The sequence below is a fragment of the Osmia bicornis genome, chromosome 1 (genome assembly GCF_907164935.1).
Source record: "Osmia bicornis bicornis chromosome 1, iOsmBic2.1, whole genome shotgun sequence".
NCBI lineage: Eukaryota > Metazoa > Arthropoda > Insecta > Hymenoptera > Megachilidae > Osmia > Osmia bicornis.
Genome location: NC_060216.1, coordinates 13,952,250 through 13,966,369, shown reverse-complemented (window position 1 = coordinate 13,966,369; position 14,120 = coordinate 13,952,250). Strand labels below are relative to the sequence as shown.

General features: G+C 27.5%; 4 protein-coding genes across 9 annotated transcripts; 1 reads left to right on the top strand and 3 right to left on the bottom strand.

Annotated features, from left to right (window-relative positions):
- Nucleotides 1-399: 399 nt before the first annotated feature.
- LOC114870934 (dr1-associated corepressor) lies at nt 400-2,308 on the bottom strand. The gene is made up of 5 exons (XM_029176222.2): nt 2,070-2,308; nt 1,789-1,861; nt 1,586-1,679; nt 1,323-1,502; nt 400-1,259 (listed from the first exon to the last, which is right to left on the bottom strand). The coding sequence occupies exons 1-5, from the start codon at nt 2,115-2,117 to the stop codon at nt 953-955; spliced, it is 702 nt and encodes a 233-aa protein (XP_029032055.1). The 5' UTR covers nt 2,118-2,308; the 3' UTR covers nt 400-952.
- A 94-nt stretch (nt 2,309-2,402) lies between these two features.
- On the top strand, nt 2,403-5,774 carry LOC114870933 (DNApol-eta). The gene is made up of 7 exons (XM_029176221.2): nt 2,403-2,979; nt 3,050-3,184; nt 3,258-3,466; nt 3,538-3,704; nt 3,770-3,993; nt 4,106-4,229; nt 4,297-5,774. Exons 1-7 carry the CDS (start codon nt 2,840-2,842, stop codon nt 5,668-5,670), a joined length of 2,373 nt encoding a protein of 790 aa, XP_029032054.1. The 5' UTR covers nt 2,403-2,839; the 3' UTR covers nt 5,671-5,774.
- Nucleotides 5,775-5,806: 32 nt separating this feature from the next.
- On the bottom strand, nt 5,807-6,234 carry LOC114870935. The gene is made up of 2 exons (XM_029176225.2): nt 6,033-6,234; nt 5,807-5,967 (listed from the first exon to the last, which is right to left on the bottom strand). Exons 1-2 carry the CDS (start codon nt 6,232-6,234, stop codon nt 5,807-5,809), a joined length of 363 nt encoding a protein of 120 aa, XP_029032058.1.
- A 159-nt stretch (nt 6,235-6,393) lies between these two features.
- On the bottom strand, nt 6,394-14,050 carry LOC114870930 (spatacsin). Of its 6 annotated transcripts, none has more exons than XM_029176212.2 (23): nt 13,933-14,050; nt 13,143-13,464; nt 12,910-13,076; nt 12,483-12,839; nt 11,601-12,401; nt 11,365-11,537; nt 11,017-11,291; nt 10,778-10,948; nt 10,467-10,691; nt 10,201-10,392; nt 10,011-10,127; nt 9,758-9,932; nt 9,454-9,677; nt 9,220-9,380; nt 8,822-9,140; nt 8,587-8,749; nt 8,150-8,506; nt 7,930-8,085; nt 7,705-7,853; nt 7,517-7,624; nt 7,154-7,447; nt 6,768-7,087; nt 6,394-6,692 (listed from the first exon to the last, which is right to left on the bottom strand). In XM_029176212.2, exons 2-23 carry the CDS (start codon nt 13,422-13,424, stop codon nt 6,491-6,493), a joined length of 5,388 nt encoding a protein of 1,795 aa, XP_029032045.2. In that variant the 5' UTR covers nt 13,425-13,464; nt 13,933-14,050; the 3' UTR covers nt 6,394-6,490. The 6 variants fall into 6 exon arrangements, with proteins under 6 accessions (XP_029032045.2, XP_029032046.2, XP_029032044.2 ...); XM_029176213.2 differs by lacking the exon at nt 13,933-14,050 and adding an exon at nt 13,534-13,586; XM_029176211.2 differs by lacking the exon at nt 13,933-14,050 and having other exon boundaries at nt 13,143-13,614.
- Between the last annotated feature and the right edge of the window lie 70 nt (nt 14,051-14,120).

Here is a 14,120-nt window from a genome sequence, read left to right as displayed (position 1 = left end):
ATTTTAATAGACTGGTCTTACTCGATCGTATTTTTTACATACTGAATTTTGAATCATTCAACAGTTTTAGTCAAAATATACTGTTCACTTGTGTATAATAGTTTTGCAACATGTCTTGAAATATTATGTAAAATATAAAATATAAATTCTAATGAGTACAAGAAAAAATAAGACATCGCGCGTTATGTAATGAGAATATTCGACAATATTAATTTAAAAAAAAATTCGTTAAATGTTAAGATACAAATATCTTGTTACATATTAATTTTTTTCTTATAAAAATCGCATACTTTACATATATGTGTAGTAAAAAAATCTTAGTTATAAAGCTTATTATGTATACATTGTATTGCAAATGATAAAGATTCTAAAATGTATATATATATATATATATATGTATAAAGTATATGAGGTACATTTAAAAAAAATCTGATAGTTACTAAATACAAATCTAACTACGTTCTTAACAATAAGTGTTTGTACCTACACAAATGTACAATGGACCTGCATAAATATATGAATAGTGACAGAAACTATGTCCAGAATATTAGCAATATAGGTATGTTTTGTAGTATTCAATAGTTGTGTGAACTCAAATATTCGCACTTACTATACACGTATGTATATACTTTAAAGTAATATACTAAAAATATAACTGCTTCATATTAATCAAGTACAACAGTACAAAATATTTATATATACCAAATACATCAATTTAACTAGTTTAAACGAAACAATTATGCAATTTGATGAAACAAATATAAAAATACAAAACTTGATGGTTGGTAAAGCATATATAAATAACTAAACAGTTCGAATAATGCAAATCATATGTTCTAAATTATTAATGATGAATAGTTTGAACAAAAATTTGTGACACTCCATTAAACACTTCTGTAATTGTTTCAAATTTAATAATGTATGAATTTATAATCCTAGTATTAAAAAATGACTATGTATCATAGTCTTCATCAAGAGTGGCAGTATGAGCAAAATTTGATGTTGGCTGATTATTTGCATTTACACCAGGTGTATTTGTACTTAAATTCATAGGATTAACTTCTGTATAAAAGTTAGGTTGACTAATTTGAAATGATGCAGGCACAGATATTTGAAATTCTGGAACTTGTTGAACAGACGCGTCTTTAATTGTTTCATTAACACCACCTGAATTGTGTATTCCTGTTCCTCCATTGTCTTTTGAATTTTTACTTTCTAAATTTACTTCAGTACTGAATCCCATTTGTTGTTTCTGGGTTCTATAAAAATATGAAGATATATTTATGATTATAAAATGAAAAATAATATATTAGATTACTTACCTTACTTCAGAATGTCGTAATACAGGTGCACAAACAGATGTATTTGACAGATTTGTATTTATTGGAGCAGGTGTCAATGGTGGTGTAGGCACTTCTTCATCAGGTCCTGATACATCTGGTAATGATTTTACTAAATCTTTTAAAAAATCAAAACGACTTTCAGACAAAATACACTGTTTCCTATAAATAAATATAACTTAATAATTGTCAATAAATATGAGTTTCTATAGTTGAATCAATTTCTTTTAAAGGATTATACTCACATATGAGATGGACTTAGAGTCTTAGCATTTTTGGCACTTGTAATCTCCATAGTTTTTGTAAGCAGTGAATGTACAAATAGTTCTAATGTTCTAGGTATACAAATAGTTAAGGAATCGTCATTACAAAACAAGATCATTAATCATTTAAGTGTTAAGATACTAAATGACTTATTTATTTCTTACTCATAATTTTAAAAGGATATAAATTATGATCGGTACTGCTTGTGCAACTTTCCCAACTTCTTCGTCAGTTTGCATAATTTTTTTAATTCGGCCCTATGTATAAAAAAATAGGTTAGACGTACATGTTTCAAGATTTTATTTGCACTTACATTTACGAGATTTCATATTTTTTTACGGCTTAAGAATCACTGTATATTAATTACTACACTGCTTTTATTAAAATAACAATCATAGTTTATGTAAAACATAAATATTTCTATGGAAAATCTTTCCAAGCTACACATAATATTTTGATACTCACCGCTGGGAAACGTGCATTATATTTTTTCTTTTTACTTGGCATTGTCATAAAACTATAAGTACTTGAAACCGCGTAAGTTACTTATAAATAAAAAAAGAATAAAACTTCGCAAAAAACGCGTTTATGTTGTATTTGTAATACCAGATGAGGTGTTCCCAAACTTGACAGACATCTGTGATCTGTATTTTCAATAATTTGTGAAGTATTTTATGTTCGTAAATGTAACGGTTATCACACACATATATAATATATATACGTATATAAATAAAATGTGTTCTAAAATATATATCAAAAACATGTATTATTAGAATTACTTTTATTTTATATTGGCATGTGATACACTACTGATAATTTTTTATCTTTCATATTATTTACCGATCTTTATTAACAAGAGCAAATAGTTTATTGACATTATTCATATAAAATGAAACTTTTAATAATGATCGAAGATATCTTTTTATTATAACTTCACTTTTACAAGATATCATAACTTTAGGAACGACCACAGAACGACAAATGTATAGTTACAAGTTTGAATCATCGGCGCTTTCCGAGAACTCGCGGCTGAAACCATTGTTTATGAATCTTTGCAATGACTTATTTTATAACATAACTTGACTATTTTTAAAGAAGTGTAGGCAATGTTTGTACGAATAAAAACAATAAACACTTTTATATATATAAAATTTTAATAAATAAAATTATTAGAACGTTATAAGAATCTCTAACCTCTAAACTATATCAAATATAATTATTTAAATTTGTTTATAATGGCGAATACAGATAATGATAGAATTGTTGTATTAATTGATATGGATTGTTTCTTCTGTCAAGTTGAAACAAAACTTCAACCAGCATATGCTGGAAAACCACTTGCTGTTGTACAGTATAATCAGTGGCAGTTAGGAGGGTAAGATTTAAACCAATATAAGTTACAACTACATAAGTAAACTATTAATATATTAACTCTGTGTAATTAGAATAATTGCTGTTAATTATGAGGCAAGAGAATATGGTGTTACTAGACACATGAGAGGTGAAGAAGCCAAACAAAAATGTTCGGATCTTATTTTAGCTTCTGTACCATGTCTTCGTGGAAAAGCAGATACATCTAGGTACATAAAAAAAGTAAGAAAATCTTTTTATGTACATATGTATAATTTTTCAATTTTATGAATATTTATTTAGATATAGAAGTGCTGGACGTGAGGTTGTTGATGTCATAAAGAAACATTGCAATATAATAGAAAAAGCTAGCGTGGATGAAGCATACTTAGATATTACTGACATTGTTGTTAAAAAAATGTCTACAAGCTCTATTTCTCAAGAGTGTTTAACAATACAGCTTTGTAATACATTTGTAGTGGGATATTCAGAAATTGGAAATAATGATGAAGGTAAAGCAAATTATCTTAATGTTTTGCTACTATTAGTAAATTTGAGTATATGATGTTATATATGATATTAGAAGAAAGACGTAAAGGACTAAATAGTTGGCTTACAAATATTTTTGAAGAATTTGAAGATGTACAAGCTCAGAAACTTGCATTAGCTGGAATGATAGTTGAAGAATTAAGAAATGACATATTTAAAGAAACAGGATTCAAATGTTCTGCTGGTATTTCATTCAATAAGGTAAAGTGAAATATTACTGTTTTCTAAAACTGATGTTATCATTTAAATAATTTATGTATTTTTAGATATTAGCTAAATTAGCATGTGGACTGCACAAACCTAATAGACAGACAATTTTACCTTTGAATGCAGTGTCAAAACTTTATTCAACATTACCTATAAAAAAAGTTAGAAATCTTGGTGGAAAGTTTGGAGATGTTGTTATTGAATCTCTTAATTGTAATGTTATGGGTGACTTATTGCAGTATTCATTGCAATATTTACAAAAACGTTTTGATGACAAAACGGGGTATGCCTTCTATGTTATAACATTCATAAATAAAATATTTCAAATAATAATATATTTTTTTCAAATAACATTCATTGCTTTTTGCTTTTTCATTGTTTTTTCCGTTATATAGATTATGGTTATTTAATATTGCTCGGGGTATAGATAACGAGCCTGTCACTACACGACTTGTATCAAAGTCAATTGGAGCATGCAAAACGTTTCCAGGCAAACTGGCTATTACTTCATTAGACGTGGTAAATTACCTGCTGAAATTTATCTAAACAAAATTGGTTGAAATATATACATATGTTTTATTTGCAGTTAAAACATTGGGCTAGTGAGCTGTCAGCAGAGGTTTGTGAACGTTTGGAACAAGATCTTCAGGAAAATGAACGACGTGCAACGTTACTTACAATATGCTATCACTATTATCAAAAGAAAAGTACTGTATCTCAATCACGTTCGTGCGGTTTAAATTCGTATAAACCAGAAAAAATGGCAATTCGCTGTGTAGAAATTATATCTAAATCAACGCAATGTCCAATAGCATATTTAGGAATTTCAGCTGGAAAATTTATACCTGCTAAAGACAACGAAAATCTTAGGAACTTTTTTAAATTAAGTAAGACAAAACATACCCAGGACATAAATAATCAAACAGAAAATGTAAAACTAAAATGTGTTGAGACAGAAGATAGTATTACTAAAATAGCAAATAATTTGCAACCAAATAAATGCATTAGCACTTTTAAAATTAATGAAATAAATAACGCATCACATAGTAAAGTTAAAAATATACAGAATTCTCAAAATAGTTTAAAATTAAATAAACAAATTTGTAATGAGAAAACAGATAGTTCACCTACTTCTAGTAAATTAAATAATTTAATTATGTCATTAAACGAGCGAAGTAAGAAATTGAATAATTATAATTTTAACAATTCGTTAGATCAAAATGATTTCAAAGAATCATTTTTTATGAATATTTTTAATTCAGAAAAAACCAAATTGAAAGATACAGACGCACGTGGCATTGAAATGATTGAAATTAATGAAGATACGAATATTAATTTCGAATATGAAAATTTAAATGAAAATAATGTACAAAAAAGTGAGAATAATCATAAGAACGCTTCAGACAGTAGTACTGAAGAACATAATGAATCTACAAGTAGTAAGGATGAAAAAAAGCAACCATCCTCAAACATAAATATAAATAACAATATAAATCATGGGCAAGGTACCATCAAACTAAAAGATATATTTCCTGATTTGAATAACATTGACCTTAGTGTACTTGCGTTATTACCTTTAGATTTACAAGAAGAAGCAAAATTTTATATAAAATCACAAAATAAGAAGGATAATACGAAAGAAATTATAGTAAGAAATACAAAGGGAAAAAATAGATCTAAGACAAATGATTCAAAAGCAAAGAAATTTGGTGATATTTATAGTTTTCTCGTCAGAAAAGAATCTCCTAATTTTATTGAAGTGCCTTCTAAACAGTGTGCACAGTGTTGTCGAATGATACCTTTATTAAAGTATCAGGAGCATTGCGATTTTCATGTGGCTGAAAATCTGCAAAAGGAACTAAACAATTCTGTATCACAAACCGTAAATATAAAAAGAAAAGGCAACATATCTGACATAAGTACGAATTCCATAAAACGTCGATCGAGTGAAGGTACTTGAGAAAACTTGTAATATCTAAAAATGTGTTTTAAATAAATTCTTATATTTTGTAGATAAATTTTTAAATTATAATAACGAAATAAATAACACAATGGTTAAAGTTACTTATTTAAATAAAGTACATAATATCTGCAAATTATATATACGCGTAATTAATATTTAAAAGTCGATTTGTACTTAAACAGTCCACTTTTGCAAATTCAAACTTCATAGTTTCTTTGTACAGTTTCATTGAATTTTGAAACGTGATAATCGTTTCTTTTATTGCTTCATTAGATGATTTAAGTATATGCAATGCTATAATACAACGAATAAAGTTAGAAAATTTGTAAATAGCAATTGAGAATATTATGAATTGATACCTTGTTGTTTATCAGTATCTTCTTTATCAATAGCTTCTACTAATTTATGAATGAGGTTCAATAATCCTAATTGTTTCTGTGATAAAAATTTTGATGATGATATTTTTCCGAATTTTCTTTCATATTTTTTTATGTATGCATTTAATTTAAAAATCGGCCCCTTTTCCGATTTACCATGACATTCGACTTTTTTATAACACATTTTTGAGGTCGTTATCGCTTTAATTTGTATTTTATATTGCGTAAAACTGTGAAGTGGGAGAAATACTTCTTTTGTTTTTATATAGGCATATAAATAAATAAAATTTGTATTATTATATCAAATGTAATTTCGAATACACAAAACGGATAAATACATTAATAATATAAGGAAATATTTATTTATACAAAAATAAAAATTTATATACATTTTGGTACTTGTCTTTTTAAATATTTGGAATCAGTTAAATGTAAAGTAATCAGATAGCATTATATCCCTTCTTCCACACTGTATCTTTAAGGTATGCACCTATCATAGGATTATTGAGCAATGTTTCTACAATATTCTTAAATCCTAACTGGCTGGCTAATACATATTTACATTCCACGTCTGACAATTCAGAAATTAATATTTTCATATTGTCTGTCATATCATGAGTAATGCTTTTTTCCAATCTATATCTATAATTGATTGAAATTAATTTAGAGATTATAATAATAGAGAACGATTTTTTTAAAAATAAATAGTCATCATACCTTCGAGCACAATCTTGTACAAGAGCAGGAGTTAATTTGTTCACGACTATGTAATCTTTTAAATATTTTGTTTCCCCGTTTAGTATACAGTGACTGTAAATTTGATTAGCCCAATCTACATTATGATTATAGGCATGTATGACAATAAGAGCTTGAGAAAAATTACAAGTGTGACATAACACTTTGTCTATATCTTCAGACTTTAAGTTAAGTATAGAGATTACTTGTTGATTATAAGCCACTGAATTAAGTAATGATAGTTGAAGAGCAACTAGTTGTTCCTGATCAGAACACTGACCCGCAAAATTTAATTTATTAGCCTATATAAACACATAATATAAATAGATATTAAGAATACATTTTTGTTAATATAATAAACGACTTACTTGTAAATAGTATTGTGTTGCATGAGTATAATTAGTTACTGCTAATTGCAGTTGTTTCTGAACATTCTCGGTTTTGGTCAATCTTATTTCATGTTGAGCAATACTTGGTAGTTTTCCCTGATCCTTTGTTGCATCTAATATTAATGATTTAATTACATCTTTTGCTTCATTTTCCCACATTAGTGCAATTTCGTAATATAGTCGAAAATGTAATGCTACCAAAGTAAAAAGATCCTTATTTTCAGGACATTGACGTTTCAAGAATTCCAAAAGTGCCGTTTTTAGACCAGTTGGCTATAATGAATTACTGATTTTATATGCTATATATAAATTATTATACAAACAGTAAACGGTAAAACATACTTTATCCAATCCCTTTCCAAGCAGGAATTCAAACTGATCGTTTTCTTTTAATATTTGAAATATGTAATTCATTTCTGTGAAACGACCAACACCTGTTACAAGATGCACCTAAAATCATGTTATACAATTATTATATATTATTTTACGATAATAATTTTATTCTTTATTTTTATCATATGAGGCTATACCAATAATGCCCAATATTTCAGATTTTGTAAAACATTTGCAAGATTTTGACATTTACGTAGTACTGATGCTATCCCTTCCATATTACAAGAAGTTGTAAAACAGTCATGAGCTCGTATTAATAATTCTACAATAGTCCTTAGAGTTGACTCTGAAAAATAAAGGAAGATTGTGAGACAAATTTAAATACCACATGAATGCAATGGTAATTATGCTTATTATAATACCTTTTCTTACTTCACTATGAAAATATCCAAGTAATTTATTTGCAGTTTTTAAAAGCTGCCAACCAAGAAGGGAAACATCACTGCATAATTCCATAATTATTCGAAAATTTGTATTCAAAGAGTATCCCCACAAACTAATGTTATCCTCATATCCACCTGTAAGAATCAGAAACTTATAATAGTCACATATAAGTTTGCAGCATGTTCAATAACTACATACCTTCTACACCATGACTAATGCTTACAGTGATATTCTCAGCTAAAAATATTGCAACAGTATCGCTGCTTATTTTGTATGCAGAAATGATATCACTGATAACCTCAGACTTATCTTCAATATCACTTTCTGTAATTTCTTGTAGAAATTGTATCGGATTATTCAACATTAACAGTAATTGGTAACTTTTTCCTAGCTGCATTGCTAGCTTATAACATAATACAATTTTAAGACATGTATTTACTCCATGTTCTAAAGCTTCAAGTGATTTTTGTAAAATTAATAAACATTCCATTTGTACTTTATGAATGTTTTCATCTTTTATTTTATTTATTTCACTGGTATTGGCTGAAGTAGTTACTGTATAAAAACTTTTGTTTACTAATATGTTATAGTCATTTAATAATTTATTATAGAAAAAATATAAAAATAATAGTTACGTGAAGAAGATGAAGACAGTCTTTGCAAACGATTTCTCAAAGCATATTTTTGTTGCTTACTTTTATTTATGTCTTTCAACAAATATTTTTGTTCAACAGTTAACTCATCTGGTGAAATTTCACCTTCTGCCAAACTCAAACATAGCATCAGAATTTGTAAATCCTGCAAGTAGTAGAATATTTAATACATATAGTCAATAGAAATGTTTGTTACATAAAAATTAACGATGCTTACTTTATGTTTATAATTAAAAATAGTACTTATTCTTAGTGCAGTATCTAATTTTCCCAAATCAATTAATTTATTAATTAACTCTTTGGCTGAATTTTTTTCATGTGAATTATTTAGAGTGCAACTAAATTTCAACTTATTTAATCCTGATAATAATTCTGTTTTCAGTTTATTGAAAGTACGAGACTCATTATCTAATTGTATATTTTCAGGTCCAGCTAATATACATGATTTCCACATCGCTACTTCTAAAGCATCAATATTTTGTTGCTCTGTTTCAACATTCTTTAATTTTTCGAAAGCGAGTCTTAATATTTCGTATCTGTTAAAAAATTTATATCAATTATTCATTTTAATTGAATTAAAATACAAATTTCTGTTCATAAAAAGGATATACGTACCTCTCCTTATGAGAAGCAACTTTCTCGGCATGTTCTATAAAAAACTCCGCTGATTTTTCACACGAAACATTATACTTTTCAAAATTTCGCGCACACTCATTCCAAAATTTATCGTCAATGCTATCATTTTTTTGCGTGTAATATTTAAATTTACTTCGATACTGTAAATATAATCAATGCATTATTATGAAACAGAAAACAAATGATTATAAAGGACACATATTGAGATAATACCTGAGCTAAAATTATATCAGAGGAATTTAATCCTGCCGCATTTGATAATTCTAATGCACTATTGTAATTTTCAGTTTTTAACAAATCATTAATACATCTTTGGATTTCTGCATTAAAATTATGCACATCGTTCGATACGGTGAATACCGTAAAATTTAGAGTAACGTTAGTTGTTTGAAGAATTTTTATAACATGTAGAAGACATTGCAAATTTGGACTGTAAACTGTAAAATATATAATAATTGTTGTAAGATTGATATTATTGTCTACAATAAATAAATGGTAATAACAAATCTTTTAGTACCTGGAAGATCTGCATAAAAATTACATTTGATTAATATCTCGAGAAATTTTGTTTGTAAATGTGTACTTCTAAGACCGTAAGCGAGTGTTGTAATAACACAGTTAATTGCAACGCTCGCGACCCAATGCAAATTATTTAAATAGGTAGTATCAGAACAATCCCAATCCATAGCTTTCTGAGAAATGTGTAATTATTACATTACTTTATCTAGACATAGACACATATAAACACGTTAATAATGCTTAAAACGTACATTGCATTTTAAATTTGAACACTGGGTTTTAAAATCCAGTATGTGCTGGCACTCTTCAAAGTTACCATAATCTATACATTGCACAAGGAATTCGAAGAATGAGTTGAAAGGACTCTCCTATAATTGAATAATTTCAATGAAATTACTAATACAAAATTTCTTGTTATTAACATAAATAAAATATACTTACAGGCATAAAAATTTTATATCCTTTATTAATGGTACTGATATATCCGCATGTTGTCATTTTAATTAATAAATTAAATACTTGATTTGCAGACCATACTTGTTGTTCTAAACATTCTTTGTAATTAGAGAGAATATCTTCATCTGCAGTAGATATTACCATCCACGAATAACAATATGCAGCTGTTGATGATGGCTAAAATGAATTTTAATGATATAAGTAGAACAAAGTTCTCTACAAAAAGGCATATGTATTAACATAAGATATACCTCATAACAAGTTGCTAAAACTGTGAGAAAAGGTCGTAATGTTAGTCGAGAAGCATTTATTAAAGCACCCGGTGGATCTGGACTGTGATGACATTTCAAAATAATCAACCATAAATCGTCATCTGGAGAACAAATATTATCATATATAGGATATTCACATGAACTATGTGAATCAGAAGTGTTTGCAGAATCTGCTGATGCTGTAGACTCAGAAATAGAAGATCCCTATAATTAAAAATATATTTATTTTATAGGTAGATGTTATTATATTTTATTAAATATGTTATGCACATATTACTTTGACTGCTTACACTTTGTTTAACTCCAATTTTGTAATACAATGATTGCCTAACATCTCGTGATTTCATTTTCTGTTCATTACAAACAGTTGGCTGACATTTTGTAAGATGTGTATTGCTTAAACAAGTTAACAAATGCTCTCTTAAAATTGTATCTTCGAAACATTTAGCAGTTTCTAATACCTAAAACCAACATAGTATATGGTCTTTTTTTCAATAAAATTTAAACTAATTAGAAGTAAAGTTATTACCTGGTTTAACGGGTAAGTAAAAACGTCACAAACTAAAGTAAATTCGAACCAATAATTTTGGTTTGCTAAAAATTTTAACAAGCTGACTGGCAAAGGAAAATTATGCACTCTTGCGAATCGTACAATAATGTCCCATATTTTTAATATACTTATAAATTGTTGACTATCTTCAATTATATTTTCAGTAAAATTCTTTTTAAAACTGTCTTCAAAATGTGACATAACAATTTTCAAGTCATCTTCGTCTTTGTATACTATGTTTTCTAATAAATTTCCTGTGGATTAAATAATATACTAAACAATATTTATAATTTTCATACTTGGCAAATGTTTGATGTAAAAAATTACCAATAGAAATATTCAGTTCTTTTTGTATGTAATTTGCTGCTGTTATATGGAGTCTTAAATTTTCTGAGTCAACACCTAACATTTCAATAAATGAGACACAAGTGCATAATATTTCTGATTTGTCTAAATTTTGCAATGCAAAAAGGTGTGCATACAGAGCAGCTTTGTATTTCCTGAAATCAGTATGTTAAATTCATAATGTTTTTTCAATATAAATATAACATAATTCTCTTTACCTTCTAGAAGATATATTTCCAATTAATTTTCCTTGGGAGTATTTTAAACTAAATATAGCCATGTTAGGGCGAGCTTCTTTCAAATAATATTCATATGTTAATGCTTCTGTATATCCATATTTGTTAACAAGGGCATTGTTTGAAAAGTGAGGCATTGATTCATCATCAAAACGCCATTTAAATAGACGCTTTACATTTAAATTTTTATAACCATCCAATAAATCATACATTGTGGTTTCCTTTCTTGGTTCAATCTCCACAAAACGGTTAAGAATTGGCACGTGCTTCAGTGTATTCTGAAGGACTTCATATGAAATACTATAAGCGCCTAATTTTAAATCATTTTTACTCATAAATATATCTCTTAAAATACTTCTTTTTATTTCTGAATTTTCATTTTCGTTTATTATGCTTTCTTTAGACAAGTATGAAAATATTAATACTAAAACTATGAAATAATTTTGCTTTAAATATTCATCTACATTATCAGAAAGATAATAAATTGTCTTAAAAATTCCTTCTATCAACACATCTTGACAATCTCCTTGTCCTTCACACATTTTTGTTAATGTATCATATAATTCTCCAAGTTTAACTTTATCTTCTTGAGTATTTGTTTCATTTAAACAGTGTGCAAGACACAATTCCTTATCAACATTTCGCATAAATTCATTTCTATCAATGTTGCATGATTTCTGGGATAATATTGTGTTAAATTCTGATAGTGTCATTGCATTACCAAAAATACGAGATAACGTCAGTTTTATATCTTGCTGTTCTTTTTCCAAAAATATTCCATACCTAATGAATTTAGAAATCAAATCGATAAATTTTTATATAAATATGTATAGATATTTTAGTATTTTACAGACAAAGACATACCTACACAATTGATTTTTAGTTAGATCCTTCACAAGAGGGCTAGCATTTGAAGAATCAATCATCTCAATCATTTCTGAGGTAATATTTAAAGAAATGAACAAAGATTTATATTCTTCACCAACTGCATTTGATTCTTCTACTGCATTACCACCATAATAATTATCAATCCAAAACTTTATCATCTCAATTTTATTATTTGACAACAAATAATCCCATAGTACATTATTAGTTATATTTGTAGAAAGAATATCTTCAGGCATAGAAAAATATAATTCAGTGGATAATGTTTGTTTTATAATTTCAGGCAATTTTATAATTTTTTTTATAGATAAGGAAGAGCTTAAATTATGTTCAATCCTGGAAAAATTATGCTTTTTAGTTTTCTATTCTGTTTAAGTCAACAAAATATAGTTATGGAGAAACTTACATATATTTCTGTTCAAATTGCATAATACTTTTTATAATATTCCACGAGTTTAAATACTCAATTTGAAAGTGTTCAACATTTATTAGGTATTCTGCTAAGTAATCTCTTAACATAAAATCTTTGCAGTTTATACAGATATCAAATATATATTCGACTGGATTTTTTTTCTATAAAAAAAAAGTATTAAATACAAACAATAACAGATCATATATAATAATGCAAATTTAATATACCATATTATTTAAAATATGAGAAGCCCTGTAAATTTGATGTTTATTCAAAAGTTCTATAATCCAAGTTTCTACTTCTTTATTGAAATAATGTTGAGCATCTTCGATAGAACAATTTCGTCTGCATGCTAAATATTTATGAGCAAGATTAATATGTGTGCCTTTTGCAGATGCTTCTCTGACAACCTCTCTATCTCCTAATATGCGCCAGCCAGACCAAATGGCAGCAGCTTCTCCAGTTAAGCATTCAACTGGAATACCTCCCACTGTTGTTTTCTCTGCCATTTTACTAATATCTTTTTTTACAATATACTACAATGTTTTGCTAAAAATATACATTCAATTATAAAATAATAAGTTACATAGCCAATAATGTTATTTACTGTACTGGTACGTTTTTATCAATGTATTGTATTTTTCACGAGAAAGTAGTATCATTTCGCGCAGCCCGACTGAGCTCATTGTCAGAAAGTTCTCCCACCATGATTTACTTCCCATTGCATCCGCCAAATACACGGTGGACAAAATATACTAATATAGGAAGGGCTTATTATAGGACAGAGGTAGTGAATCATAATTCACAAGTTTATGATCACCGGATATACTTTCTGATAGCTGTAAGGCGCTTGCGTGTTACCTTGGTAGCAGAGCGTGGCAGAACCAATCAGAGCCAACATGCACAAACAAAACCAAAATTCGTTCATCCGATAGTAAGTACTATTCTCTCGTGTAAAATAGTATTGGATTTAAATAACTATATGCAATTCTAGTTTGATGATTGAACATATCTTACCTGATATTTTACCACCTGCATCACGTACTTATCTGATTGTAGATGTAACCACATGTAACATTTACATAGATATATCTATATAGCAAAAACTTTAAATTAGAAAGAGAACCATTTCTTTAATAGTTTGATGATATTTTTTTTAAACATATAGTTATCAATTATTTGTAAATAATTCACAAAACATTTTT

Excerpts from the sequence above, each read along its gene's own strand:
- LOC114870934 (XM_029176222.2), bottom strand. The coding sequence starts at position 2,117 with ATGACAATGCCAAGTAAAAAGAAAAAATATAATGCACGTTTCCCAGCG. Across the intron at positions 1,862-2,069 it reads ATAATGCACGTTTCCCAGCG|GGCCGAATTAAAAAAATTAT; the intron begins GTGAGTATCAAA and ends TTTTATACATAG. Across the intron at positions 1,680-1,788 it reads AGCAGTACCGATCATAATTT|CTAGAACATTAGAACTATTT; the intron begins ATATCCTTTTAA and ends CTATTTGTATAC.
- LOC114870933 (XM_029176221.2), top strand. The coding sequence starts at position 2,840 with ATGGCGAATACAGATAATGATAGAATTGTTGTATTAATTGATATGGAT. Across the intron at positions 3,705-3,769 it reads CTGGTATTTCATTCAATAAG|ATATTAGCTAAATTAGCATG; the intron begins GTAAAGTGAAAT and ends ATGTATTTTTAG. Across the intron at positions 3,994-4,105 it reads CGTTTTGATGACAAAACGGG|ATTATGGTTATTTAATATTG; the intron begins GTATGCCTTCTA and ends TCCGTTATATAG.
- LOC114870935 (XM_029176225.2), bottom strand. The coding sequence starts at position 6,234 with ATGTGTTATAAAAAAGTCGAATGTCATGGTAAATCGGAAAAGGGGCCG. Across the intron at positions 5,968-6,032 it reads AGATACTGATAAACAACAAG|CATTGCATATACTTAAATCA; the intron begins GTATCAATTCAT and ends GTTGTATTATAG.
- LOC114870930 (XM_029176212.2), bottom strand. The coding sequence starts at position 13,424 with ATGGCAGAGAAAACAACAGTGGGAGGTATTCCAGTTGAATGCTTAACT. Across the intron at positions 13,077-13,142 it reads CTCATATTTTAAATAATATG|AAAAAAAATCCAGTCGAATA; the intron begins GTATATTAAATT and ends TTTTTTTTATAG. Across the intron at positions 8,507-8,586 it reads ACTGTCTTCATCTTCTTCAC|TAACTACTTCAGCCAATACC; the intron begins GTAACTATTATT and ends GTTTTTATACAG.